General features: G+C 39.3%; 3 protein-coding genes across 4 annotated transcripts; 1 reads left to right on the forward strand and 2 right to left on the reverse strand.

Moving 5' to 3' along the window:
• The first annotated feature begins 188 nt into the window (after positions 1-188).
• LOC136344577 (pleckstrin homology-like domain family B member 1) lies at positions 189-20785 on the forward strand. Of its 2 annotated transcripts, XM_066292169.1 has the most exons (20): positions 290-439; positions 647-807; positions 5034-5207; positions 5345-5554; positions 5609-5845; positions 5906-6149; positions 6450-6594; positions 6988-7127; positions 7182-7511; positions 7568-7893; positions 7947-8074; positions 8504-8729; positions 8785-9097; positions 9147-9385; positions 9691-9846; positions 9901-10039; positions 12284-12341; positions 19080-19266; positions 19787-19974; positions 20057-20785. In XM_066292169.1, the coding sequence occupies exons 1-20, from the start codon at positions 318-320 to the stop codon at positions 20243-20245; spliced, it is 3912 nt and encodes a 1303-aa protein (XP_066148266.1). In that variant the 5' UTR covers positions 290-317; the 3' UTR covers positions 20246-20785. The 2 variants fall into 2 exon arrangements, with proteins under 2 accessions (XP_066148269.1, XP_066148266.1); XM_066292172.1 differs by lacking the exons at positions 12284-12341; positions 19787-19974; positions 20057-20785 and having other exon boundaries at positions 189-439; positions 19080-19260.
• LOC136344579 (protein tfg-1-like) lies at positions 20054-24108 on the reverse strand. The gene is made up of 3 exons (XM_066292175.1): positions 23703-24108; positions 22588-23652; positions 20054-21330 (listed from the first exon to the last, which is right to left on the reverse strand). Exons 1-3 carry the CDS (start codon positions 23739-23741, stop codon positions 21079-21081), a joined length of 1356 nt encoding a protein of 451 aa, XP_066148272.1. The 5' UTR covers positions 23742-24108; the 3' UTR covers positions 20054-21078.
• Positions 24109-24577: 469 nt separating this feature from the next.
• Positions 24578-26614, reverse strand: LOC136344529 (uncharacterized; the record flags this gene model as incomplete). Its single annotated transcript, XM_066292071.1, has 2 exons — positions 24578-25277; positions 25332-26614. A coding segment is annotated over one exon (1011 nt), but the record flags the coding sequence as incomplete, so codon positions are not given.
• Positions 26615-27469: the final 855 nt, after the last annotated feature.

The raw sequence follows: 27469 nt of genomic DNA on the forward strand, positions 1-27469 counted from the left end.
TTTCTAATATTTTACTAATTAATAAAACGTGTTGAAATTGTTGTTCTCTCTACCAGTGAATTTTTTACCAGCAGCACCTCAGTTGATATCGTTCGCAGCGAAAAATATGTCAACATTCTAATTACCGTAACCATAACAATAATATCGCTTACATCACTCCTGCCTATTGCATTTTAATGGACTTTTTACGATTGTTCCTATAAACGAATTCACCTGACTTGCGTTGATTGGGTTGCCATTGGGATTATTTTGGGCGTGCATTTTTACTGTTAAGAAGCGATGACGATTAAATTCTAACAGTACCCCCATGGTTATTCATGGCAGTTATTGGCTCAATTCTGCCCACGCTACTTCCTAAGAGTTACACGGCGTTCTCGAAAAAAAAATCTTTTGGGCGTTGCCATTGTTCTAAGATGTTTCGCCTCGAGATACCCCAGAGGTAAGCTTACATAAATAACAGATTTCACCACTTTTTTACAATTCCTCGAACGGCAGGAACACTTTACGAGCCATAAGCCAGTCTTCCTGCCTTTCAATTGAATACGGTAACTCGTAGATAACACGCGAAAAGTGGCAAAAACTAGACCGCTCTAGCACATCCAATGAGACGTTTGGTGCCTTTAAGTAGCGTGTTGTTTTGTTGCAGTATGTCTGGAATAACCTTGGCCGGTGGACCACCTTCTGGCACCACAGATCTTGGAGACGCAGGCGGTAGGGCCTTGAAGCTGCAAACGGACGCCCCTCATTTGGTGAGCATGGGAGGGGACAGGCTTAGCACTTCGGTCACTTTACATCCTCTTCCTCCAGGTAAGAGACTTTTCGAAGGTTAGTAAAGTTAAATGAAAAAAATTGACGTTTGGGTGCGGATGTCCTTCGAGTTTTACGAGTGACCTTCGCCATTATGACCAGAACAGACACCTTAAGAGAATCAATGAATACCTTTTTAGTGCTAGAATCGTTCATTATTCCGGTAATAAGTTTGGAAAACCGAGCGTTTCGTGTGTTGCGTGTGTTTACAGACCAACGCACCATACTCAGTGATTTTTTTTTTATCTTATCAGTGTTTGCGCCTAATTATCCTGTTTTGTTTGGTAGTATAATTTTCGTCTTGTGCTGGTGTTGAAGTACGTCTGTACTTGTGGTGTGCGTGAGGATTTGGTTTCGCACAGGTATATAGCCAACGAAGTTTTAAATCGAAGAAATCGGTGATACTATTTTAGTTTCGGTTAAAACGAGTCTAGGATTTAGTTAGTCTCTTACGTTTAATGCATAGTGCAATACACTGATTTAGGGTTCAAAAAGTAATGCCAATTTTAATTAATTAAAAAATCATTTCTGCATCTTGCGTGCAAGAAAAATTTGTCATAAAATTGCACAGTTTTTTGGATATTTGCGAAAAACTAAAATTGCAATATTCGGTTTCTCGGTTTTCAATCTCGAAAATTTGCTAAAGAAGACTTATTACTTAATCAATGAAATTGGGGCGTTAAACAATTTCATGGTTTTTCGTATTATTTGACGCCACAAGATTCCTTTTTTCGCCCATGCACAGCTGAAACCCCAAGCTTGAACTAAGGTACCCGCATTTCGCATTCACCCGTTATGCACAAAACCATTTCCTATTTCCTGTCCTTCCAGCGATATAGGCAGGCAAGTACCCCTTCAGAAAAAACCTGACGGAGAAAGGTACTATATATACACCTGCATTGGTGCACGGCATTTTTATTAGGATGAACAATGGGAAATAGGCTCATTACTCACGAAAGGTGACAAGTCCCTAGAGCCACATGACTCACCACGTGGGCTACGTCCCGACGCGTCTGGCGCATTTGTTTGTTTTGGACGTCCGAAATAAGCGCCTCTACGGCAGAGCCATCGGCGTCGGTTCATTTTTCCAACCGGCTCGGTTGATGTGCCAGATTTTTTTCAATTAAAATTAGAAAAAGCAGATCTGGAAATCACCTGTACGAGTTCGTTTGCCGTACATGTGTGAATGATTCCAAAAATACGATAAAGTTAAATTTCCACTTCTCCTGAGCGCGTATTTTTACTTGTAATTACCGAGGTATATGCGTTGAGTAAATAATGCTGGGTTTACGTACATAATGTAATGTATCAGAATTTCACAGAAAGTTAAAGATATGTACAGAGTGTTCCACAAATTATGGGACAAGAAGCAATGGCAGATTCTTGCCATCAAAATATTTAGATCCAGCGCAATTTTTGTATGCCGCAGGTTAATATGGACAAAGATACAAGGTGTTAAAGTTTAACTTACATTTTTTATTTTATTGCATGTCTTCGCAGTCTTTTGACTTATGGTACTGGAATTTGGTGTACGGGGGTTTTCAGGTACCGAAAACGGGCTAGTACTGTTAGTTTTATTGCAGTTAATAGGGGGCGCCAGTTCTAACCGTCTTGGCTTGTTAACAAAATTCTCATGTTTTTTATGCTTCTCCAGTAATGTTCCAAATAAGAAATATTATTCTGTTTAATATTTTAGATGAGAAAAGCTATACATACTTGTTATTAGCTGCAAACTTGACCGTTTTCGAGATATTTACGTAATGCACAATATGTATAATACGGAAAACTTCAATTTCAACCAATTTTAAAGAAAAAATTTATAGCGACTTTGACAAGCTTCTGCTCTGTCACTGGTAAATCGATATTCAGTTTTAAAATGGCGCTCACGCAAACAAAACAAAAGCTTTCTTGGTTCGTGTGACTCCGTCGGCTCTCGGCTTTAGTCGAGAATACACATTTACGAATGTTGATGAGGTATTGACCTAGCTAATATCTCGAAAACGGTAAAGTTTTGAGGCCGCTAACACATATACCTTTTTTTTTATTATCTAAAATGTTAACCAGAATAATATTTCTTATTAATAGGGCTACTGGAGCTGTGTAGAAAAAAATTAGCGCCCTTTTAACTAGCCAAGACGGTTTCCAGTGGCGCACTCTGGTGGCAGCAATAAAACTGACACCAGCTTGTTTGCCGCGTCCGAAAACCCCCAGGTCGCAAATTTCAGTAACATACGCCAAAAGGCTGTGAAGATATGAAATAAAATTTAAACTTTAACGCACCGCACCCTTGTTAATATGCATTTACTCTCGGAATGTCACAATAGCGCAGCATCTTAACATTTTGATGGCAGGAATCTGCCGTTGCTCATTGTCCCATCATTTTCGGGACGTCCTGTATATGCTGTGTCAAGGTTTCGTAGAGATCTGAACATTTCACCGCTCAGCGAACTTACATACAACGAACCGAACTCTGAATGAAACATTAATTTGGACGGGGAGGCGAACTCGTAGGATCTGCGAACGTGTACCTCCCCTGCTGATTTGCTCGGCGTTCGGTTCGTTGTATTGTCCCTTGTACGGCTAATTGTTGAACAATTGGGGATGAGTAATTTTTTTTTATTAGTCGCAAACACGTCTGTTTTTTTTTGTTCGTCATTTATGTACGTCTACAGTAGAAAAAGCTGCTCACATAATTCCTATAAATATTAAAAAATCGGAAAGTGCTACATTGACTATCTCGGACGTGACCGACATTATGAAAAAATACTGCAGGCTTTCGATAAATTTACGTGCTTTCATGAGCATTTCCGCCCCTACGATAAATAGGAAATAAGGTGAATTAAGTAAACCATCGTGTTTTTAAATCTTGTTCCTGGCGGAATGAGGCTCCGAAGCCAACCAGACGGAATGCGGCGTCAGAAGTTATTTATCGGCACCGCTTTCTGATTACGTTACGTCTTTTGCCCTTTTGTATCTACCTGAGTCTCAGATTCTTAAAATATTCGGCCAGTTGATTTTTGTTCCATATCCCGGCAGTTCGTCTCGGGAGGTCTCTTAGAAAATTCACTCCCCAAAGACCTGAGCGTAAAAATAGCTAATCCTTAAGTATCTTATTTCGATTTCCCGCATCAATGGGCCGGGAGTACCTAAATATAGTTTTATTGGAGTTGGGAGCTAATAAATCGAATCTGCTCCTATACCGCCTGTCATCGGGAAATGGCGTTAATTATTTGGTAAATGATTTATACAGGGTGCTTCCTAATTGATGGTAAAAAATGAAGTGGGTGAATGATGAGCTCATTTTACGATAAAAACTTCATATAAAGGCATATTATAAATCGTTTCCATTTTGTATCACGGGGTATTGAAGTTTCATTTCTTTTTCGATTTTCATTAATTTCTCTGTCATTTGTAAAGATAATTAACTCAAACAATTATTTTGGCATAACGAACAAACTGAAATAACAATTATTTAAAATACTCTACAGGGCGTTACTGTGTGCGTAATCGCTCACAATATTTAACATCAGACCTTTTTTTTATCACATTTTTAGATTTTATTTATTAACTTCATTTAATCCCTTCTACCTCTTATTCGCTTGTTTAAAAGATATTTATCAAATTTACAACTAGTAATTTTGATTGTAATCAAGGTAATTGCTGAAAATGTCCTACAAAAATACAAGATTCTACACTTGTTCTCGTGGACCGCTGGACTCTATGAAAAATTCCTGGTGTATTTCTGACATTTTCAGAAGCACTTATAATTCTATTCCTTGATTTTCTTTAGTGTCCACTTGTGTAGAAGTAGGTCAATCGGGGCGAACATGGTTAGATATTTTTAGTATATTCTACTCCTTTATCATGTTTCAAACCGATTCCTACACTGGATTATTGTTTAAATTTATTATCGTATCTGGGTGATGTCATTCTCTTCTCTTCGAGATGTTATTAGTTATGATGCGAGCAGTTTCACTGCGCTGTGCGATAGCCTTAATTTAAATGCGTGCACTCGTGTTGTAATTTGCTCAACCTTGTTATACACAGGGCAATTCATCGGCTATTTTTGATATCACTCAGTTAATGTGGCATTTATATCAACTGAAGGAGAAAGTGTTCTATTTCTTCCTACTAAGATAGTAAAACTTACCATCAATTTAAGCCTTTTCTCTCTTATCTTATTTTGCCTGCTTTCCTTCCAAAAACACATATAACCGTTGTTCTAGGAAGAGTTACATTAGGAAGTGGACCCGGGGTGGACATTCCAGTACAAGGCACTGGAGTAGCACCGCTGCACTGTCATATCGAGAATAGTGAAGGTGTTGTGACTTTGTACCCCCTCTCTGAGAACTTGTCCATAGATGGAGGAGCCGTTTGCGGACCTACCAGACTGTCTCAAGGTACAGTTTAATTTATTGTTTGGTTAACTTTAACACCCAGCTAATTTCTATAAAAACTTTGAAATATCTATGTTAAAGTTAGCAACTTAGGCTCGTAATCTAATGTAAAAGCGAACTGAACGCTGTTTGACCTCTAGGTGTTATGCTGACAATAGGTCGGTCCAACTACTTAAGATTCAACCATCCAGCCGAAGCCAAGCTCATGAAATCGGTTCTGCCGAATCCCCGAATTTCCATGGCTCCCATCATGTTCGAACCTGCAGATGTTAATTATCAGACGAAGTTCAACAAAAAGCCCCCAGTCGTTCCCAGGAAGAGTCCTAGGGAATCTTTGTCGGACAGCGGAAGTGTGTACTTGTCCTGTTTATCAATGATCGTCGTAATTTATGTGCTAATTTTAGGTGAAGATCCGCCCTCGAGCATAATGACCAAAGTTTCAAAATTCGAGTATTTGGCCGCTCAGAATCTCAAAAAGGCTTATTCGCCTAAAGTGTTTACGTCCAACGTTCCTACGGTTAATGTGCCAGTTAAGGATGTTTTGGGCAAAGACATTGACAGTCTCAGGAAGAGCCTGCCGCAGAGTGCAGTCAACTATGTAGAACTCAATACCAATGAGAAGGAGCAGAATAAGGGGACTGGTAATTTTTGTAAAAAATCAAATATTTGCACGATTAAAATTGACTCTTTTTTGAATTTAGGTCAGACGATTTTTGCGAAGCAAAAGCAGCCGCAATACGTAAACGTAACAGTGAACGAAACGAGGAACATTAATAATCGAGTAATTATTTACGAAAATGGGTGCATACCGAAGAGTACTCATGTTAGTTTCGACCACAACGACCTTAACAATAAAACAGCAACGAAGAATGTGAACGTGAACGTGAACAGGATTAATGCGCCGCATAGTCCTAGTTTCAATAGGAATCCCACGCAGTGTTATAGGTAAATGTGTGTAATAAGAATGTAAAAATTGTACTGCAAATCGTGTCGTAGAAATCCAAAGAGACCTCGAGGAAATTATCGAAAGCTTTGAAATATCAAATTCTAACTTTGATATGACTATTTAAAAAAAGCAAAGCGTGTTTCTTGGAACGCTTTTTGATCAGACTGATAGTTTTTGAAATAATTTCGGTTGAATACCATTAATGGCGTATCAAATATCCCCAGAAATGCCATCTTTCTTCCTTTTTAATTTACGTTGTAACATAACGATAATATTTAACATGATTTATTGTTGTTTAGGAGTATAACCCCAAGTCCTATTTCCAACAACATTAAGTTGGAACACAGAAGAAGTGGGTCAGTAGGAGAGTTACCAGCAAACTTCGTGGATGACCTAGATATGTTCGCTTCCCGAAAACATGAAGCTGAAATCAAAAGGAATCAGGTAGATGTTGTAGTACCTACGTCATTTGTTTGATTAAATGTTTTTTCTAATCCTCATTTATCACGCACCAAGCGATAAGCGGCAAATATCTACTAAAACCATGTTGAACACATGACTAGTACCTCGATTTATTCCGGACCTATTCAAACCAACGACTTTTAAATAATTATTTTAGTTTTTCGTAACATCATCCAGTTGTTTAACGAATTTTCACGTTGTCACTTTTATCTTATCAGTTTTCTTATTGACTGAATTCCGTTTTGGTGCCTTGGCTAATAGCTAATATTTAGCGTTCGCTTTTGCACCTTACAGATTAAATCATTATTTATAAATCCAATGGTACGCGTCACCTCATTCTTGACCAACGGATAACGACGTGTGTAAAATTTTTAGGCCCAAAGAGACAGAATCAAGGAACAAGAATTGGAGAAGGCAGAAAAACAGCGCCTGGAAGAAATTCTGAATATGTGCGCTGAATATGAGAGACAGGCTCAGAATCAAGGGGAGAAAAGTAAGCCGCCAACTCCTAATAGGTAAGAATTATCGTGTTGGTGTACTATACGATCCACTGAATAAGAATATTTCAGAATAATAACCAACGGGTCGCTCCCTCGCGAAAAGAGGCATTTGGGCTCTTCTTCCCCATTCAACTCGCCCCCTCCTTCCCCCTTGGAGATTCTTCATAACGAGTTGCTGAAGCAAAGCAATCACTATGAAAATATGTCCTTAAATTGCGTTAAACCTGAACCCCCAATCCGGGCGTCCCCTTACGAAAATGTGGAAATCAGACATTTATCTCCGATTTCCAATAAAGACTGCGTAAGCCCTTACGAAAACGTCACCTTACAACCTCAGGGATCGTACCCTTCGAGTCCCAGGACTCGGATAAAGACCTTTGTCCACGCCTCTAAAGATAGGTGAGCGGATTTTTTTTGTTGCTAGAATGTGCGGTGGCTACATATATATCTTTTAGCAATATTAAAGCGGTGGAGGAATCTATTGACAGTAAATTCGCAGCTATAGAAACTGAGCGAAAGCTCCTCAAAGAAGCTGAAAAAGTTCTGAGACAAAACTTGCACAATTCCAAGGAAATCACCGAGGATAACTTTAATTTAGGCGATCAGGAGCCGAGGAAGAGTACTCCGACCGCGTTTATCTATCCCTTGGACGGTCAAGAGCCGCCCAGGGGGTCGCTCGAAAGTCGCAGATCTGCAGGGAAAGATGAGGAATCGATCAGTATAAACAATACGGCTGATAGCAGCAGTTTCGATTCGTCGACGCGCAGCTGTGAAGAGCGAGGTAAGAAACACAATTAAGTTTATGTGATTGGTCTAAAAAAAGTGAGGTTTCAGCAAATCCCGAGCAGAAGCAAAAAGTTGAGCAGCTGAGGAAGGAGAAGAAGGAAATTCTGTCAGTTATTTCCAGAATCAAGAGGCAGATGGGGGAAATTGAGATGCAAGAGGAGGAGCTTCATAGGGAGGTCAGTGGTAGTAAATTAGGACAGCAATTTTCCTTAGGTTTGCATGATGGAAGGCGGAATCTTCCAACCGCCAAAAGTTTCCTTAAAAGAAAATATAACTGATTATTAAAGTATCTTCCGCCACTTGCCGAAAAAATACATTTAAGCGACTCATTTCATATATCGAAGAATCAATGAATGATTGTCGGTATAATTTGGTCTTCAAATATTCTGATGATTGCAACTTGATTTAAAATTGGCACTTCTGTTTAATTTATCTATTGCTTATTACTCAAGAATAAGTCTTTTTTTCATGATAATGTATATTTGAAACATGTATATGTATACATAACGATGGTCTTTTAAGCAAGATACTAAAAATGCCGGATCAATTTTAATAATAATTGAGTGATTTGCCTTTTCATTAATTAAAGTTATTCTTAATTACAGATTGATCTCGAGAGTGCTCTCATAAATGGGGAATTCAAGTCCAAACAGCTAGAACTTGAAAAGATGAAATGTAAAAAGCAAAAACTAGTAAAAAGAGCACAAAGAATCGAGGATAGTATGCGCGACTGTCAAATGAAGCAAGGAGAAGACCAGAAGGAGTGCAAAAAGAAGCTTCTAATCGCGCAAGAAGTTATGGCTAAAGTAGAGGAGAAACTTAAAGAAACTAGTAAGTTCCCAACTTTAGATCAATGGTTTGGAATATTGTGAATTTAATATAACAGAAAAAGCTACTCCTGAATACGAAACAGCCTTCGAGGAGTATCTTCAAGCTCAAGAGCAGCTAGACAACGAGAGGAAGAATTTCGAGGACCTGGAATTTCATCATTTGGAAGAAGAAGCCGATTGGCTGGCAAGCAGGGAGGAGCTGCAAAGGGAAATTGCGGATTTGACGCACAAAATTGAGAATCTCAAGGCGAATATACGAGATTTGGATGACCAGAGGCAGAAAACTTCCAAGACTAACTCGAACGAATACAAAACGATTGAAAGGCAAAAGTTTGAATGCATGGTACGACTGGAAGAGATAAGAAATAGGTAAGAATCTCCGCGTTTTCAAAGTTCAGCTGCTATTTGATGTCTTTAGGATGAAGAGCATAGATAACGAACTTTCGTTGTATACAAGTCAAGAGTCAGAACAAGAAGTGTCTAGTGATAGTGATGGGAGCGATAAATCGAAAGAAATGACCACAGTGCGGCATAAAATTCCGGATCTGAGTTGTTCAATGATAGTCAGTCATCATGTTAATCGATCGCCCGATTACAACATGTCGCAGAGTTTTAACGAGAAGTGGTTACAAGAAAAGTCAGTTTTGGAAGATGTGGGTAAGTGAGTTGGAGCTTTGGGGTTGTTTTGTATTGGCAGAACTGGAGAATATTTACATCTTTGTGGGCAAACGATTGTAGAGGCGTATTTCTTTCCCTATATACTAGTGTTTTCTTGTAATTGAGTTTTTGTTTTTCGTTAGTATACTTCAGATTGTTAACAAAGACATGTATTAATTGTTAAAAATTAACTGTTTCTTTTTTAAATACAGACTGGGAACGATTCTAGATTTAGTAACTTTTGAGAAATATCATTTCGTCCCTATTCATTCGCCATTGTCAAGAAAACATTTTTGATTTTTCAGCGAAGAAGTTTCCAAGTCAAGACGACATCGACAGAATAAGCAAAGTAACATCGAACGCTCCGATAATCGGAGAAGATCGCTCTTCGTTGGGCAAAAAGGCCATTGAATCTCTGAAGGAAATCGAGAGAAATCGTCATTTGCATTTGTGTCAACAAGGTCAGGTCACTTTGTTACAAACCATTTAAGCCTCATTAACTCAACAATAAGTAGGTTCCCAAGTAATCGAGCAAGAGAGGCAGAGAGTGCTGGCCCTTAAGCAACGGGTGCAAGAGGAGGTGAAATCTCAGTGGGAGCAACAAAGACAGGATTCTCTGAGGATATCATCGGAATCCGACGGTACGCGGAGTAGGTAAGTGTGATTCATATTTGCCAATATTAAATATCGCCGATAACGAACAAATAATGATAGACGCAGCCCATTAAAATATCAGGTTTACGTCCCAGTTGACTTTCCTATAGCCGTCGTGTAAACGGCTCAGTGGCGTGGGCAACTTTCGTTGTGTTTACGTAATTGTAGCTGTGTCTTTTTTTCAGACATCATTTCAGTTCATTCAAATTTAGTTTATTTGTATTGAATGTATAAAAGAGCTATGATTTCAATCCGTTCCTGTTTCGGCTCAAATCAGAGTCCCAAAGCATTAGAATCTCCAGTTAACCGGTGAGCTTAGATTTCATCAAGTTTGTATATATCGAGTACTTGGCATTTTTCAAAACGAATATCGTTTACTCAGCATTTAAAAAATGGATAAAAATAAAGTTGGCACAATTAGTTCAAAGTCAGCGATGTCGTAAACTAAAACATTTATTTATTTGAAAGATTTTTTCACTGGGAAACAGGTAGATCTTCATTTTCTCTTCGATTGGGTGGTAAACCCACATTGATGGGCTTCACAAATTAGCATCCAGATCTCATTTCCTTTCCGGCTATTCGGCTGCGTTTTCCTAACCCAAATCGGAGATACGTTTTTGGGGCATGACGCCATAATAATAATTTGAATTGATGGAAAAAATTGCCGCTTTAACAGGTGAACACAGACGGAGTACAAAAATATGTCTGGATCGTAAATTAAGCAGCTGAAATGCTTGATCGAAACCGACAGATGGTGCGGAGTTGTTTTTAAAATAATACAATTTAGAGTGGATTTAGATAAAGCGGAACACTAAATCATATTGGGGAGGTGTCTCGTAATAAGTTTAAATGATTTTAGTAATCGCAAATGAGTTTCCGACGATAAAGCATTCGAGTCTCCAAAAAATATTCACCGAAGGTGGCGATTGATTTAGAGCTTTCTGACCAGTTTAAATCAACACCGGGTGCTAATGATGAGAGTAGGTCGTGCGGCAAGTGGCGTAGTTGTTGGAAAGACAAATTGCTGATGCTATCGGATCAACTTATTTTCACAACGCAACTTGGAATTTTTTTAATTTTATCTCACCATTTTATATCAGAAAAAAAATAAAAATAAAACTTGTAACGTTCGGATTTCGCTAAACGATTCAGTTTTTTTTTTTAATATTAATTCATATTAAATTCACATTAAAATTGCAAAATATTCTTCCTGCAAAAGCACAACTTAATGGAAATTTAACCGACCTTGTATCGCTAATGATTTTTGGAAATCCCAGTGCTGAGAGAATTTTCGATACACTACACATACGGTAACGTGTAATGATAACGAAAATCCCGCCCCATGTTATACAATATATAGAAAGAAACTATTATTTTCATTAATTTTTGGACACTTTGTAAGTGTCCTTGCTAAGACGGTCCGACAATTTGATTGGTTTAATCAATGGCACGTTGTACAAATAGCTAGCAAAGAATGTTAAACATTTGAAAATAATAATAAACAATGGTGTGTTGAAACGAACGTTTCAGCAATGGTTTTAATGGACCCGTATCAAAAACAGCTAGTTATTTTATAACCCAGCGAATTGTTGAGCGCTGATTAACCTCGATATAAACTGGTCACAAAAATAGTCGAAACGGCATATTTTTTACTAATGTTTGAGACCTCGTGTTACGACAAGGCCTTGGCCGATTTTTGTGAACAATAAAGTTCCTTAAACTACGATTCTTCTCAAGTCATCAGGAACATTCCCCTTGAAAAAAAATAGAGGCAGAGTTATAGGCAAAACGTAATTTTGAATGTACTGGATGGTTCAAAAAAGTGCAGTAGATTTTAATTTTTTTACTTTAAAAAAATAGTTTTTGGATCGACCTTCAAATTTTTGAAATTAAGGTGCAAATATAAAACCTATTTCGCCTTAACTCAAATCATTGTGGAAAATACAAAAAGTATCCGATGCTTCAGCCTCCCGCCAAGTAATGTCTCGTTATGTTGACCAAAACCACTAAATTAACATATTTATATGGCATTTTCTTTGCCCTGCATGGCATCGAGAATTTTTTTTTTAAGGCGAGTGTTCATCGGTGATTCTAGAAGAAAATTGATGAGCAAAATGACTAAAAAATGTGCCGTTTGGTCAGCTTTCCCGAGCAACTTATTTAAAAATCGATTGGAAGTGGGTTTAAAAAAAACTGAAACGAATTATTTGATAGGCGCCAATCATGTGAAATTTTACGTTTTAGTGGGACAGACCTGGAACCCAAAGGAGAAGAATCTGTAAACGGAAACGAAAAGATCCTGGTAAGTACCAAAAACCCCACAAGCAAACTTGTAAACCATCATCGAAACTTTTTAAACAAGCAAACACGATATTCCGAATCTTTCCAGAACTACACGTCCATGGCAATTTTATGGTTTTCAGAATAATGCGTGTTTCAACAAACGACCTAAGCAGTTTAAATAAACTAAGCAGGATGTTATGCGTTATTAATTTTTGCCAGCCGGACATTGTTTGTTGTCCTTCCTTGGACTTCGCCCGAGCAGCGGGGCTCATCGAGGGTCGCGTCGGGAGCTGCCCGAAGCAGGTGGCCGACTGTGACGAACGGATTGTTATTTTTCGTTTCATCTGCTTAGGAATGCTTATAGATGTCCATGCAGATAAGGTTTTTCGCCACCTTGGATAAATATTACCATTAATGAAATTATTCTTGGCACCGATACAAATAGGTGCAATTTCATAGGCATTCCTGCGAATTAATGTTTCAAAGTTAAGGAGATTTTGCAATCTAGCCAAAAAGCGAAGTTGATTTATACAGGGCCATTTTTAATAAATGCCGTGTGGGTTCAAACGCTATTAGGTAAAAGTTTAATGTGTTATTAGCGGTTGTTTGTCCAGTTTTCCGCATATACCGTACGTTGAGGTGCGCGACCTTTCTTCGTTCCCGCTTAATGGCCGTTTGGCCAACAAGCGTTCTAATACCGGCCTGAAAACTTCGTCTATCCTGTACAATCAAAATTTAAATATTTCGTTTCATTTTTTTTTTCAATGAAAATTGCTGAGTTATTTTAAATCATTCGTCAAAAGTTTGCAATAAAAAAAAAACGGGGTAACGATTATAAATGAAATTAATATTTCAGCTTCTCGGTTTGCAAGCCACTGGTTCGCTAAGGAAGCCGAATCCCTAAGAAAATTCTTCAGTTATCGTTATCTTATGGAATTCGCATTCGGATCTGTGCATTTACAGCCAGTAACATTCGACAGGTGCATTCGCGCTTCGTTCCGAATTCCATCTTGCTTAAATACCTCCCAAACGTGTCTTCCATTTCCCTTGGTGTTTTTTCTATTAGAATCCGCCCCCTTATTTTTGGCGGTCACCTCACGATTTTGCCCCAAATTTTTGCATTTCTGGTTCCTGGGCGATTCTTAACGCTCTCCCAATAATAGGCGGTTTGTGGTAACGCCACTGGATCCAAATTAGGATTTTTCATCAGTGTTGAGTTGAAACATTCAACAACGCAAAGTAATCCTTTTCGGGGCATTAATTTGATTGGGCGAAACGTACTAATTAAATTAAGTTATTATTTTGTCGACGTAACGGATTAGACATAATCAAAGATGTTTAGTTTCAGGGCTCCTACGCCATTTCGTTTTTGCCCATCAGCCTCGGCACTGTGTTTTTCCCAATTTTTGGTTTTATTAATGGAATCTGCCAGAATCGTCGCCATTAATGATTAACCTCGCCGAAATTAAAAATGATTTATCTTAAGTTTACAAATTTTTTGTCCTATTTAAACATAAGACTAATGCGAAAATACATGGGTTTTTGTATTAATAGAATTCTCGATGGAATTTAACAAAATGTAGGTGTTAAAAGTCGGTTTACAAAAATATAAGTTTTTTTGGCATTTAAGAGTACCGTATACCGCGTGGTGCGTCATTTTCGGTCCGAATAATAAATGTCTTGTTTACAAATCCGAATTTTCCTTTCAGCAACCGCATTTTTAATTCTCTGAAATTTCCCAAAGAATTTATTTCGTGATCACTTCCAGTGCTCACAGCACTATTAAAATAGCTGGAAACAGGAATTATATCATAAATCCCCACGAGCCTGGTAATGCGAAGCCATTAGCATTGTACACGGCCTAATTTACGACTGATTTTGATTAGTTCTGTTTTTGTTTATTTATCAATTGTTGTTTATGAACTCTTCAATCTTCAATGGAGTACTTAATGGGTTTGTTTTGATTACTCAGCGGGAGGTGGGATTTGATCCGGAGAACTGAGTGTTCCAAACATTTACCTACAAACACGACAATTTTAGCCTCGGAAACATTTCGGTTCGATGCGCCCACAGTGTGGAAAACCCAAATCCTGGATTTTTTGTACACATTTAATAAACACTCTGTACGTTCCATTGTGCTGGCCCTCTAAAATTTATGCGATATGTAAATCGACCTTCTAAATGCCAGCATTGAATGAAAACTACAACAAAGCTGGAATATTTGCGTCAAACCGTCCACCCGTGACTCGAACTAGTAAATAATGTGTCCAGACTGTTTATTTGGCGTATCCAGATTTAATGTAATTCCCAAATATTGACAGCGGAACTGCTTGGAAGTTGGATGCATTTCATTGGAAATTAGTCATTAGAGATGAATTTGGTCTGTGAAAATTGATCCTTTACATTGTAAATTTATGGATAAATTTGTGATGATAATGAAATGCGTCATATAAAAGTTGTTTATATTCTCGTTAAATGCACTAAACTCATGGACAAAAAAACCCCTGATAACATAAACATTGTTCAATTTGAACCTTACATAACTTTTTCAGTTTTATATCGATTTTTGCCCTTTTTTTTTGATAAATTGTAGGCGTGCTCATTTTAATCATTACTGGATATTGGCATCGCCAAAAGTCGTAATCAATTTCTCATTATACAGGGCGAAGCCAAGAGGTGCTTTTCGACCTAGATTTCCTAACACCTCGTGGAAGAATTTGACGATAGTATGAGATATCTTTGTATGCAATTGCAAAGCTGCAAGTTTCCTTAAAATATTTTTTTTAATCGCGTCCATTCTGAAAGAAATTGAAATTGTTTAACAAAAAGACGCTATTTACCAAAATAAAAACAAAACATGTCAAACAAATCAACAAGGTAAATTAATCTCCCAGTTAAATATAAATAAACGCCAATAGCGTGAATTTCCTCCTCGTGCCCTAATGACACCTGCCATGCGACGAGGTAAGCTGAGGACACAAATAGCAATTAGTCTTTCGGAAAAATTTTCCACTTTTCAAGAAGAGCTGCTCGAAGATCTTCGTTGGTTTCCAACTGTTTGGTGTAAATGCGCCTCCCTGGCGTGTCCTGTGCATGTTCAATTGGGTTTAGGTCAGGGATCTGAGGAGGCCAGCTTAACTCTTGTATCTCCGTTTCATCTGAATAATTTGTGACAACTAATGTTTCTTGATTAAAATATTATTTTTATTATTTTTTTATTTGTTTGACATATTTTTTTGTTAAATTGTCTATTTTTGTTAAAAAAACGTAGTTTTTTTCAGAACGAATGTATTTTTATCAGTTAAACGAAAAATGTTAAAAGAACATGAAGTTTCACGATTGCGTACAAAGATACTTCACAGTGCTCTCAGATTCTTCATCGGGGTGTTCAAAAATCCAGGCCAAAAACCACCTCTTGGTTTCATTCTGTATAATGGAAATTTAATTACGACTTTTGGCAAGTTTAGCATTCAGTAATGATTAAAACGAAAACGAATACAATTTATTTAAAAAATGATCAAAATCGATATAAATCGAAAAAAGCTGTGTGAAATTAAAATTGAATAACATTTATGTTGTTCCATGAGCTAGCTGGGATCTGCGAGAGTGTAATAGTCTCTAGAATTAGGGCATAAGGGATAAGTATGATCCAGGAGTTTGTAAGCCTCCAATTAGGTTTTGGAATGTCCAAGGTTAGCCGAGTTGGTCAAATTTGGTGCTTTCTGAAAGCACAAGAAGGTTAAATTGTGCTGACACTTTATGCCCAATACTCTCGTGTTTTAAAGTTTAGGAAAATTTAGTTGGTTCCGGAAACATTCGTCAAAAACTGATATTTTCTCTAATCGTTTGTGGCTGAATGGTTGTGTGAACAGCAAACACAAAACTATGCATTTCGAGGATGTATTAAACTGTTTTTTAACCACTGGAATTCTACACTAAAATCTAGACGAACGCACTTGGACCGAAGTCGAAGTTTTTCTTCTTTTTGTTTTTTTTTTAAACTTGTCCGTTGTCCTTTTATCCATGGGGTATTACAATTCTCGACGTTGAGTTTTCCTTGAACTTCATATCCACACTGCAGAAGCTCTGGGGCGTGGCTCGAAGAAGGTAATTTTTGCCTGCTTTTGGCGCGTTGTTGTTTTTTTTGCTGGGACACGTTTTTATTTATTCCCAACGTGCCCGAACGTCAAGAATGCCGAACACCCCGTGGCGCTTCTCTAGGGAAGAAAAAGGGCCTACGACGAACTGAAATTTCTTTCCGGAAATGTCTTCAAATCATCTCGTGAAAAAATAAAAAGAGTTGTTTTTTGGAAAATTTCGGAGTTTCCAAATTATAAAACGTCGTTTCTTTCCTCATAAAACGTGTAGTTCGGATCAATTGAGCCAAGAAGGATTTTCTCTATAACTGGAACAGAAAGGGGTTGGTTCAGGTCGAAGCCATTTCAGTTTTTTGCGTTATTTTTAGCGTTAAATTTAAAAACGTCTTGTTTCCGTAATGTTCAATTTTGAATAATGCAGCGACTCATTATGTACTTGTGGGTCTTTGAAAGCTGACAACTTCTTAAATTAGACTCGCGTACACCGCATCAAAACTCCGGATGCACGGGACGAAATTAGACTTTGATGGCTCGTTAAACTTTCAAACGTCCTTTTCTAAAACTGGCAAGGTGTACGGCCCCTGTTATGGTTTTGATCTTATTCCTTGGAAAAACAAACTGGGATGAACATGCGTATTGTCTCGTAAAAAGAGATATTTTTAGATTCTTCTCGAGTACTCCTTTTATCGTCATATTTTCCAGCTCTTCAGTGGTAATCGGAGAAGCCCCTGAAGCCGGAATTTGTAAAGTAACAAAATCAAAAATATTTAGACCCATGACACATCTATTGAAAGGTGTTTTCGTATCAAACCCACGCTTACGACACCTTAACTTTACAATGACTAGTTTTTCAATGAAAATCCTGCACAAACATTTTTGTTATTCAACTTTTCTCTGAGAAAAATTTATGTAAGAGCATTGGGAATCGGCCTTGCTTAGATTGGTTAATCCCGAAACATCGGATTTCTATTGTAGGAGCAGTAGGGATAACGGGGAAACTCGGTCTTGGATTAGTCAGCTGCTCGGAGTTGCACCAATCGCAACGCATCTTTCGCCTCAGTTAAGTACTCTATCCGTACTCAGTACTTCGGGATACTTATTAGCGACGTAAAGTCTCGGTTTAGTATTAGTAGTAGCTGCTAGTATATTTAGACTTAGCTGCCGCCCTTTTTAAGTGATATTTGAGATGTCACTGTGGATTACTTACGTTAGGGCGGGCTATAGGAAGCACAACCAGCAGTTGAGGAAGAAGCATCGTCTTTCGTTACCTGTAAGTAAGTGGTTTGAGCGAGTTCGTTTTTACTTTACGTCGAGTGCTTGCGGACAGAAACAGGTAAATCTTTAGGTAACATTCGAAAAGAAAAACACTTTATTCACGTCAGTATGGTGTGCGACAGGAAAAACGAACATTAAGGGCAAAAAGTGCAGTTGCATATATAAAAACTTGAGAAAAATCTGATGATCAATAGTTTTTCAAACTTAAAAATGGAAGTAAATTTAAAAAGTTCAAGCGGAGGGTTCAAGTCTATAGGAAACACCCTGTACGAGTCTACGGGCGTGACCGTACTGGGCAAGTCAAAAGTCCTTGCTGCGTCAAATTACTAATCCAAAGTCGCCCAACCTGCAAGGTGTTCCTGAAATGTGCCTTTAGCCCGTTTTGGTGCAGTTTTTCAGTAATTCTCGAAGAAATTTCTTAAAATACTTCGAATTTTTGGAGGAGACTCTAGTGCCACACATTGGTGCACCATCGACGAAAATAGTGATGCTGACTTGAAATGCAAAGTCGGGTGGCTGGATTTCTGGACGTGCAATGACCGGCTTTTACCATTATTAGACTCGAAATTTCACTAGGAGCCCGGAAAATAGAATTTTTCCGTGTCCTTTCGCCAAAGTTGTATTTTCGGTGCAGTTCACTAACAGTGAAATACTCGTTTTCGGTGTCGTATAATGGAAAAGTCCAGTAAACACCTTTCTAGTGTCTTTCAAGATTGCGGATCAGTTACTTTAGTGTACGCCGTAAGACGTAAGAAAAATAAACATTTCGCCCGTTTTGTCAGCACTTACATACCACAGAGGGTTAACGCAAGACGTGACAATTGATATGAATGTTGGAAATATTGCAGTCGTAAATTTTATATTTTCAGTAAAACACAGTGAAATTCAGATTGGTAATCACGGGTCGTTTCACAGGAGGGAGGGTGGATGGTGTGAATCCTTGATGTGATAAATCGTTCCCTTTATGGTCCGCTTATCGGAAATTTTACATTTTTCACTGGCAAGATGTTTCCGTTTTGCCCTTTCGTCGACTCAGGCATTTGCAGACCGAAAACTTCACATTTAATTTTTTTTTCGATTAAAATGTCAGCAATGCGCTAATGTCCAAATCTAAATTAAGACGTGCGTTGAAATGTTACGACTGGAAATAAACGTGCCCATCAATTAGAGTTAATTTATTACGAGTATTTTCTTACGTGCCTCATTAACAATAGATAATTTTCCCTTTTATCTGCCGATTGATCTCGGCAGGAAATTTACGATTTTCTTGTTTGCATCGCCGACTCAGGCACCGAACGTGTAGCTCACCCACATGTGTTTCATGAGCCCACCTCTTTGGAATCGTAATTATTTTCCAGATTTAAAAGTTGCGTGTTTCGTTTCAGTCCAAAGAAGACGACAGCGATAAGTCGCCCAGGCCCTTGTCGGAAATAAGCGAGATGAGTGTGGAGGTTGGTGGGACCTTCAATAAAAAGAGGAACAAGCCTATCGGGGATAAGCAGAGGCCTTTGACCAGGTATCTGCCCATCAGGGGGTCAGATCTGGACCTTAGGCATCACATAGAAACAGCTGGTAAGGAATAATGATTTGCGCATGTCATGTTCAACTCGACATTTAAGCCTGATGGCATGGTGGTGCTCGCTAGCAAGGGGAAATACGCTCACTGATTGGTCGCAATTGTCAACTAAGTTGAGGAGAAGGTACCAGAAGCAGTTACTGCGTGCGTTCCGGATTTCTCTGCGGCTCAAAAATTAACCTAATTTATCTTAAAAAACTCTCATATTTCATTTTTATTTATTTATCTTTGTCGTCCCCCTTCTTTACTCCCATTTCTGGAGTTAAGTCACCTTGAGCCGACTCAACTTCGTTAATATTGCTTTGAATTCAGCTGATTATCTTTGGGGCCATGCAAAGGCGGAGCGCAATTTTTACGGTTTTGTCCAGACACATGTTACAAGTAGTCCAGAGTGAGGCGTGAATGTGCCATTTTATGCGTGGCCGTAAAACTGCACGTTGCGCCCGGAGGTGCAAAACAAATATTTACACCGCACTTGGCTGGGTGAATCGTTCAACATTGCTTATCCGCTTTCAGGTCATCAAGTAGTGCTCTGCCCCCACGTTACCATCAATTCCAACACTTGCAGGGGATTTTTGCATAAAAAGGGGTCGAAATTGAACGGCTGGTCGCGGAGGTGGTTTGTTTTCGACCGGAACAAGCACACCTTTACTTATTTCGCGGACAAGAGCGAGAAGAAACCCAGGGGAGGGGCGTATTTCCAAGTAAGTTTTTGGTTGGAAACCCAATTTTGTGGGGTTCAACTTAAATAGAACAGCTTCCTAATCGTGATAACTCCTCGTCCAGGCAATCGAAGAAGTGTACCTCGACCATTTGAACACAGTCAAGTCGCCCAACCCTAATCTAACGTTCATAGTGAAAACTCACGAGAGGTTGTACTACCTCATGGCACCCTCTCCCGAAGCCATGCGCATTTGGGTGGATGTAATCTTCACGGGGGCTGAAGGCTACAGGGAGTTCGAGCATGGTACTTGAACATCTCCCTTTTTCAACGTGACTTTACCGTTAGTAAAACATTGCCGATGTGGTGGTTTTGATCGAATTTTCTCCCATAACCAGGGACCTTATTGTCATGTTCAGCCTAAAGAATTGACTCTGTATTATAATTTTAATTATTGTATGTGATAATATATTCTAGGATAGTTTTTATCGTTTCACAAAATAGTATTTTTATAGTCGGTTTCTAGAGATTTGTTACCAAGTAAGTGTGTACTAGGTTTAGTTTTAATACCTACTAGAAACGAAACGAGTGCCTTTAGGTTCGAGACTGAAGCAACTGACGGTGCAGCTGGTTTCTCTTTAGATGCAAAATTTAGGATTTTATGGATTTCCAAACGTTGGGCTCAATTTCCTGTGACGAGTTTTATCGATCACCGAATTATTGTTATTGTAAACTAGTTGATTAAATTTTTGAGCGTATTTTTGGAACTTTTACTATAGAAGACTGTATAGGTAAACGAGGAACGGTGTTCCCTTTATTATAAAATGAAAAGAAAATATAATGTATTTGTAGCATGAAGTCTATTATTCACTAATTGGGCCCTAAATTTCCGGGTTGCTTCATCTAAATAAAACGCTCGAGCCAGGGATGTGCTGCCTGAAACCAAAAACCCAAGGGAGCAAACTGGCTTTTACAGAAGATACTCATTTGCGATAATCGAGTTGGGAAGTTTTGACCATTCATTTTTATTAGTATATGTTAGCATTGCCTCACAGCTGATTAAACAGTTTAAATATCACACGTAGTAACTGAAAGAGGACAAAAATCAATAAATAACGCATCGAATAATTAATATTCGATCATGGCCTTATTGCTGTTGCTCGTAGTTTCCCAGAGCAATTAGTGGCGAATACACCACATTCGGCAAAGCCTGAATGTTCTGAAAATAGTAATTTGCCACGTATTCCTCGGGCTTTCCATTAGCGTCCCTAGTCTTCTGCAAAACCACCCTTTGTAAACGGCCGTCGGGCTGTTGCAGGTAAAAGAATGTACCTTCTCCTGCCACTGCATTGGATATGGCAATATTGGGGCTTGCCTCGTCAGACTCTCCTTCTTCCTGCTGGGAGAAAGGGGGAAATCAGCATTATTACATTGAAAAACTGGTCTTATATTAACTCTCCATTATACATCAGGGTAGCGCCTTAAGGCCAAACTGTTAGGAAACGAACGAGGGCCTATTTTAGACCCGTTTGCAAATTTTCGAGAAATTTGAATTAAGTGTTCGAAAGCGACCCTCTCAGATCTTGGGCGTCCAGATTCGACTCTGGTGTACCGACTGTCCAAGTTCGAATTGAGACGTTGGGAGTCTAGATCCGGAAGGAGAAACCCGATTGTTTAGATCTGAAAATTCAAGGGAGTCCCGGGTATTTAAGTCTGACCGAAAGACCCCGGTTTGAAAAACTTTCGTAGTAGACAAAAAATTTGAGAACATATCTAGAGTGAAAATGCCTCTCAAATGAGCTGAAGGCACATTTAACTTGATTTGAAAAGATGAAAGTTGGCCAACTTTTAAATTAAGTCATAAATTGGATTGGTATGAATGTTTAGATTTAAATCACAGAGAATGAACTGTTTAAATTAAGTTTGATGAATGTTCTCTCTAAATCCGCATATAGAAAAGAGAGTTTAAAGCCAACGAGGGGTTTCCGACCGCATGTTGTTTTGGTTACTTTTTTTAATTTTTCGCACAGTGGCTCCGACAGTTTTTGAGATATCGAATTGAAATGTGGACCGTGGGAATAGACCCAGAGAATTTCACCCTGTGAATTTTCAAATCATTTCCGCACGTCACAACGGGCAGATTATCGAAAATAAATCTAATAGTCCAAAAGCAAAAAAATATGTACTAGAAAGCGGATATTTGAGCCGTTTTCTCGAAAGCCACTGCCTTGGCGAACGAAAATATAGCTCGGATAAAGCCGAGGAAAAAAAATCAGTTTTTGAATAAAACTATAAATTCCCGAATTTAACTACGCCGCTGACCTCGGAAAGCCTTTTTGGTTAAAACATGTTTCTAGAAACGGAGTTTTTCTAGTATATTTGACGGACATTGCAGTTAAATCTCTACGTAAAAAGATAAAAACACCTTGAATAGGATTTATACAGTACTCAAGTTTAACTTAATAGTTAATTGAATTAAATTTAAAAATTGCGCAGTTTTTGAGTAAAGTTAAATTAAACGTCGAGTTAAATTAAGTTTGTATAAACCTGCCATAATCACCTGCCATCACCAATCCATCTCCTTAATATTAAAATTAACCTGTTTGACTTATTTCTTCTCTGTGCCACCCTATATGCACCCGGACTTAACAGTTACCTGTCCATCCAGCTCAAAACTTGGCCCGCTTGTAGTCCCAGCTATCACAGCCCTAGGAGTTGTCGAGGTAGCTAAGGGAGTTCTCTGGGTAGTTGCTGCAGACTCATAACCCTCCCCGCCAGTACTTAAAGGGGCATTGAGTCTGTTAAATCCATTTGAAGGTTTATTGTAGGGTAGCTGCTGCTGTTCTCCAAAAGTCTCAATTCCACTGCCCTCTGGCACTCCGTAGGTCGTGGAAGGAGGTCTTAGCTGGCTGGTACCAGGATTCGGTACTCCGTAAGTGGCTTGAGGTCTATTTTGAGCAGAAGGTACGTTTTGAGGTCTAGAAACTTGATTGTCAGCGGGAGGCACGTATTGGCTCTGAGGTCCGAAGCCTTGATTTTGATTTGAGGGGGGGTACTGATTCTCAGGTTTGAATCCTTGACTCTGAGTCGGAGGAACATACTGATTTTGCGGCCTCAATCCTTGACTTTGATCGGAAGACACAAACTGGTTTTGCGGTCTAAACCCTTGGTTTTGATTTTGCTGGCTTTGAGGCCTATACGCTTGGTTCTGACTGGATGGCACCAACTGGTTTTGAGGTCTAAATCCCTGGTTTTGCGGTCTGAACGTTTGGCTTTGACTCGGAAGCAGGTACTGGTTTTGAGGCCTGAAAGATTGGTCCGAACCCCACTGCAACTTATCCGACAATCCCTGAGATGGTCGCTGCTGGGTTGGAGGACTGTACTGGGACTGAGGGTTCTGGGTCCAAAGGTTTGGAGATTGTGATGAGGACGGGGGCTGAAGTTGCCCGGGAGCTTCTGGCTGAGGTGGCAAATAGGAGGAGGCTTGCTCTAAATTGACCTGGATTTTCTGAGCTTGAAATCTGGAGCTTTGCAACTTCTCTGTAAGCCGTATCAGCTGCTCTATGGTGAATTTCGGAGGCAATTGCACGTCTAAACTTTGTCGAGGGCGACCGTGCAAGTCGATCTCGAGACTTGGTCTGAAGTTTGGCCTCAAGTAAGAGCGCGGGGGCGGCACCTCGCAGAGGGCCGACGCCCCCAAAATCACAACCAAAAATACAGTCTAAAAAATTCAAAGTCACCCAAATGAAAGTAAAACTGGCTTTTACTTACCTTCATTATGCGTGCACACACAGGGAATGTTACCGACATACTAAAAAGTATATATTACAATTTGGAATTTATATAATGTATTTTTGAGATAATTGGTATTCAGAAGGTGCCAAATGGATGATGCGTGCGGTGGTCTGGTCTCCATTGTTTGTATGTATAGGTATGGAAATAAATTATGAACCAATTTTGTCGGTGACCCAAAAAATATCGATTTCGATTTCTTTTGTGGATTTTGGGGAACTTATCAATGGAGAAATAAGTTATTGTTTAATGACCTTGATGAGCTTTTTTGAATTGAGCGTGGGTGCGCTCACCGAAAGTAGTTAATTGTTACAATAAGAGGACATGGTCATATGAGATATTTCATCCTGTAAGCCCAAAAGCTACGCAGCATGTGTCAAGCGAGCATGAAATCAGCATTAAATTTACATAGCAATTTAATTCTGTAATTACGAGTTTTCAAAGTTCACAAAATGCCGGAAAGGAAATAAATGAAAAAAAAAGAACGTCGACATCTCGTGTAGCATTTGTTTTTTCAAAATTCGCCATTGTAAAATGGCGAATTTTCAATTTTGAAATTGCCCTTGCGCAGGCGCGCAGTGATGCCAAATTGGATAATGCCTACTTTCAAACTTACTTCGAAGGGTTCCCTGTGACGGGAGACCCTGCAGTTTTCCAAAGACTCGAGGTGTTCGGAAAATCATGACTAATCCGAACGGACGACCGAGGATGGTGACTCAGAAGAAAAATATTTATATTTCCGCTGTAAATTTTCGGAAATTTATCAATTAAATTTTGAAAATAAGTGATTATTTAGTAAGCCACCACGACGCACGGCGGAATACGATATCCGATCATTCGGGGCGTTTAGTTATCATAAAAATCTGTTTCGTCATAGGTCTTTGTGGGCGCGGATATACCGAATGATCATAAGGAATCGATATTAAATTCAAATACCAACAAAAGAAACTCCGCAAAACTGTTACGTCACGACCGATACAGTTACTGCCGATTTAAATGTGTCTCAATTATAGAACGTGATTAATTTTCGACAATCAGCACTATAATTAAAATTGTAAACAAACTAATTGAAATTCTCAAAGAGTGTCCAGTGAACGATGGTAGATTACATCGTTACTTAATCAAAATTGAAGTAGTGGTACCTTTGTCAACGAGTGTTTAGGACAGATGTGTTTTTTACACTTCCATCTAAATGCCTGCACTGATCGGTAGGTCCAAGACAACTATAGTCAGAATGGGGAAAAACGGGACAAAAGTTGTGTATTCCAGGTGGTACTTTCACTGTGCAAATACATCTAGATTTATTTTGGCTCTATGGTTATACTAAAAAAGCAAAAGTTTTCTATTTATTTTTCAAAAGCTGCAAGCGCTCTCCTTTCTAGCTCTTCTTTCGTCTCGTAGATGGATGAATGTCACTTTTAATGTAGTCCCAAAGAAAAAAATCTAACGGGATCAAGTCCGGAGAATGGGCTGGCCAGGGTTGTTCCGAATGGGTGCTTAGCCACCTTCAGGCAAATCCATGCGATAGATATTTCCGCACATCTATACTCTATACTAAATTCTAATTTTTACCGGCAACAAACTGGTTTCCCCCAGTACCATCCTTACCTCAGACACGCTGTATTATCACTTTCAACGTACCAATGCGTTGAGAGTTGCACCAAAATGCTATATGGAAGCATGAGATGATTCATAATTATCTCTATTTAATTTCACATAATATATAGAAAACGTACGTCTATCCGCTTCGCATCTTTAAAAATTAATTTAGCTTAACTTGCTATTTAGTTCTACAAGGTTATGAGGTATCTCATCCACATTTGGCCCCCGATATCATATTAAAAAAACATAGAAATTGCTCTAGCGTCACTGTTTATTTTTTACTTCCCATAATAACCCCCCATTGAGCCACCTATCGAGCCACCCATCGAGCCACCCATCGAGTTACCCCCCCATCCCATGGGAAGAAAACACCCAAAACACATCTGAAACATGTCGTAAGTTTGTCCCCAGTCCCCGTTACACACAGAACAATCCACCGGTGTTCTATTACAGCCGCTCATGCCGCAACGTACCCCGTAACTGGAGGGAACTTGGAGGCATCCAGACTGACACAAATTGGTGGGCTGGTACATGACTGACCTCGAGCAGTGACCACCGCATTGAAGCGAATTATGTACACATCCACTGTATATGTACGGCATACACGGGGCCACTATCGTGCAACATCCCATGGGAGGTGGTTGCCGCACTGGAACTGTGACGATGTAAGGTTGCGGGATCGGGACTGGTACCAGATACGGAGTTCGAACTGTGACTGGGACGGTAACAGTGATAATTTTAGTGTTGTTTGTACAAGGTTTTTCCTCTTCCTTGCAGTCTTTATCACAGCAATCTCGTCCTTCCTGATTTGACTCCGACTTGATTTGAATGTCGTTCTGATTGTTAACGATAATGGATACAGGAACATTCACGTGAGTCTCACTATGTACGTCATTTTGGATGGTGATGTTCGTTGGAATCGTAATGGTGTTGTTGTTGGTCACGGACGTATTGCACGATGTTCCCGGATGTGATGACGGAGGGCAGATGGGTGGCGGGAACGTGGGTGGCGAGAACGTGGGTGGCGAGAACGTGGGTGGCGAGAAGGTGGGTGGTGGTGACGTTGTGGTCGTGTTACAGCAAATTTGGGTGGGATTGCATCGCGGTTCGCGACCACCACAACAAGACGAATCTCCTCCGCAACAACACGACGTTTCACCACCGCCACAGCAAGAGGTGCCACCACCGCTGCAACAATTCGTCCTACCTTCGCTACAACACGACGACGTTCGACATCCGCTACAACACGACGATCCTCCTCCTCTGCAACATGAAGATCCGCCACCGGTACAACACGAAGATCCGCCACCGGTACAACACGAAGATCCACCACCGCTACAGCAACATGACGATCCTCCGTAGGGATAAGCAAGAATGTATCCGTACAAAAAGACCGAGAGGATGATTAAGATGCGTTTCTGGAAATTTGAATAAGTTTAGCACAACGTGGAAAACTATATTAAAATGACATATAAAGTTCGTCCTGTACTAATTCTGCATGGATAAACGCAAAACAATATATATACATAAACGTATCTGGTATTGTTAAAACATTTAAAAATAAGTGAATATTGTTGAGACTGATGGGCACACTCCAAAAACTCACCATTTTCGGTTCTGTAACTGCGTCACGCACCTCTTCAAGCAGCGGGATAACAATAACGCGGATTTCGTTTTTATGGCAACTTGAATTGTTTAAATTAATAAGGACCTTGATGCGTTTTTCCCAATCCTAATCGGCAACCGATAAACACGCGCGAGCCTTTCACCATGTAAAAGTCATCAGTTCATCATTTTTCGTGATCCAAAGTCATCATCGTTGCGACTCAAAAACTGATATCGTCGATCGCTTATAGCCGCTGTATTGTTGTGATTGTTTAAGGCCTTGCTGTGGAACCATCTTTATCACGAAGGTTTTTAGAATCGAATAATATACTGATTTTGACCACATACACTCTTCCGGGGGTTTCATCATTATACGAAACCTTAAACTAATCGTATCAACAATATTGAGCCAAACTGGGGTATTTTCCTTGGAAAGTAATATTGTTAGGAGATACAGAATCCTTGCCCGACATGTCCGGGAAGATTCGAATTTAATAAAGGAGAAAGGGTCCGATCAAATATCCTTTCAGTTTCCATAC

This window comes from Euwallacea fornicatus, chromosome 17 (assembly GCF_040115645.1).
Source record: "Euwallacea fornicatus isolate EFF26 chromosome 17, ASM4011564v1, whole genome shotgun sequence".
Classification (NCBI taxonomy): Eukaryota; Metazoa; Arthropoda; class Insecta; order Coleoptera; family Curculionidae; genus Euwallacea; species Euwallacea fornicatus.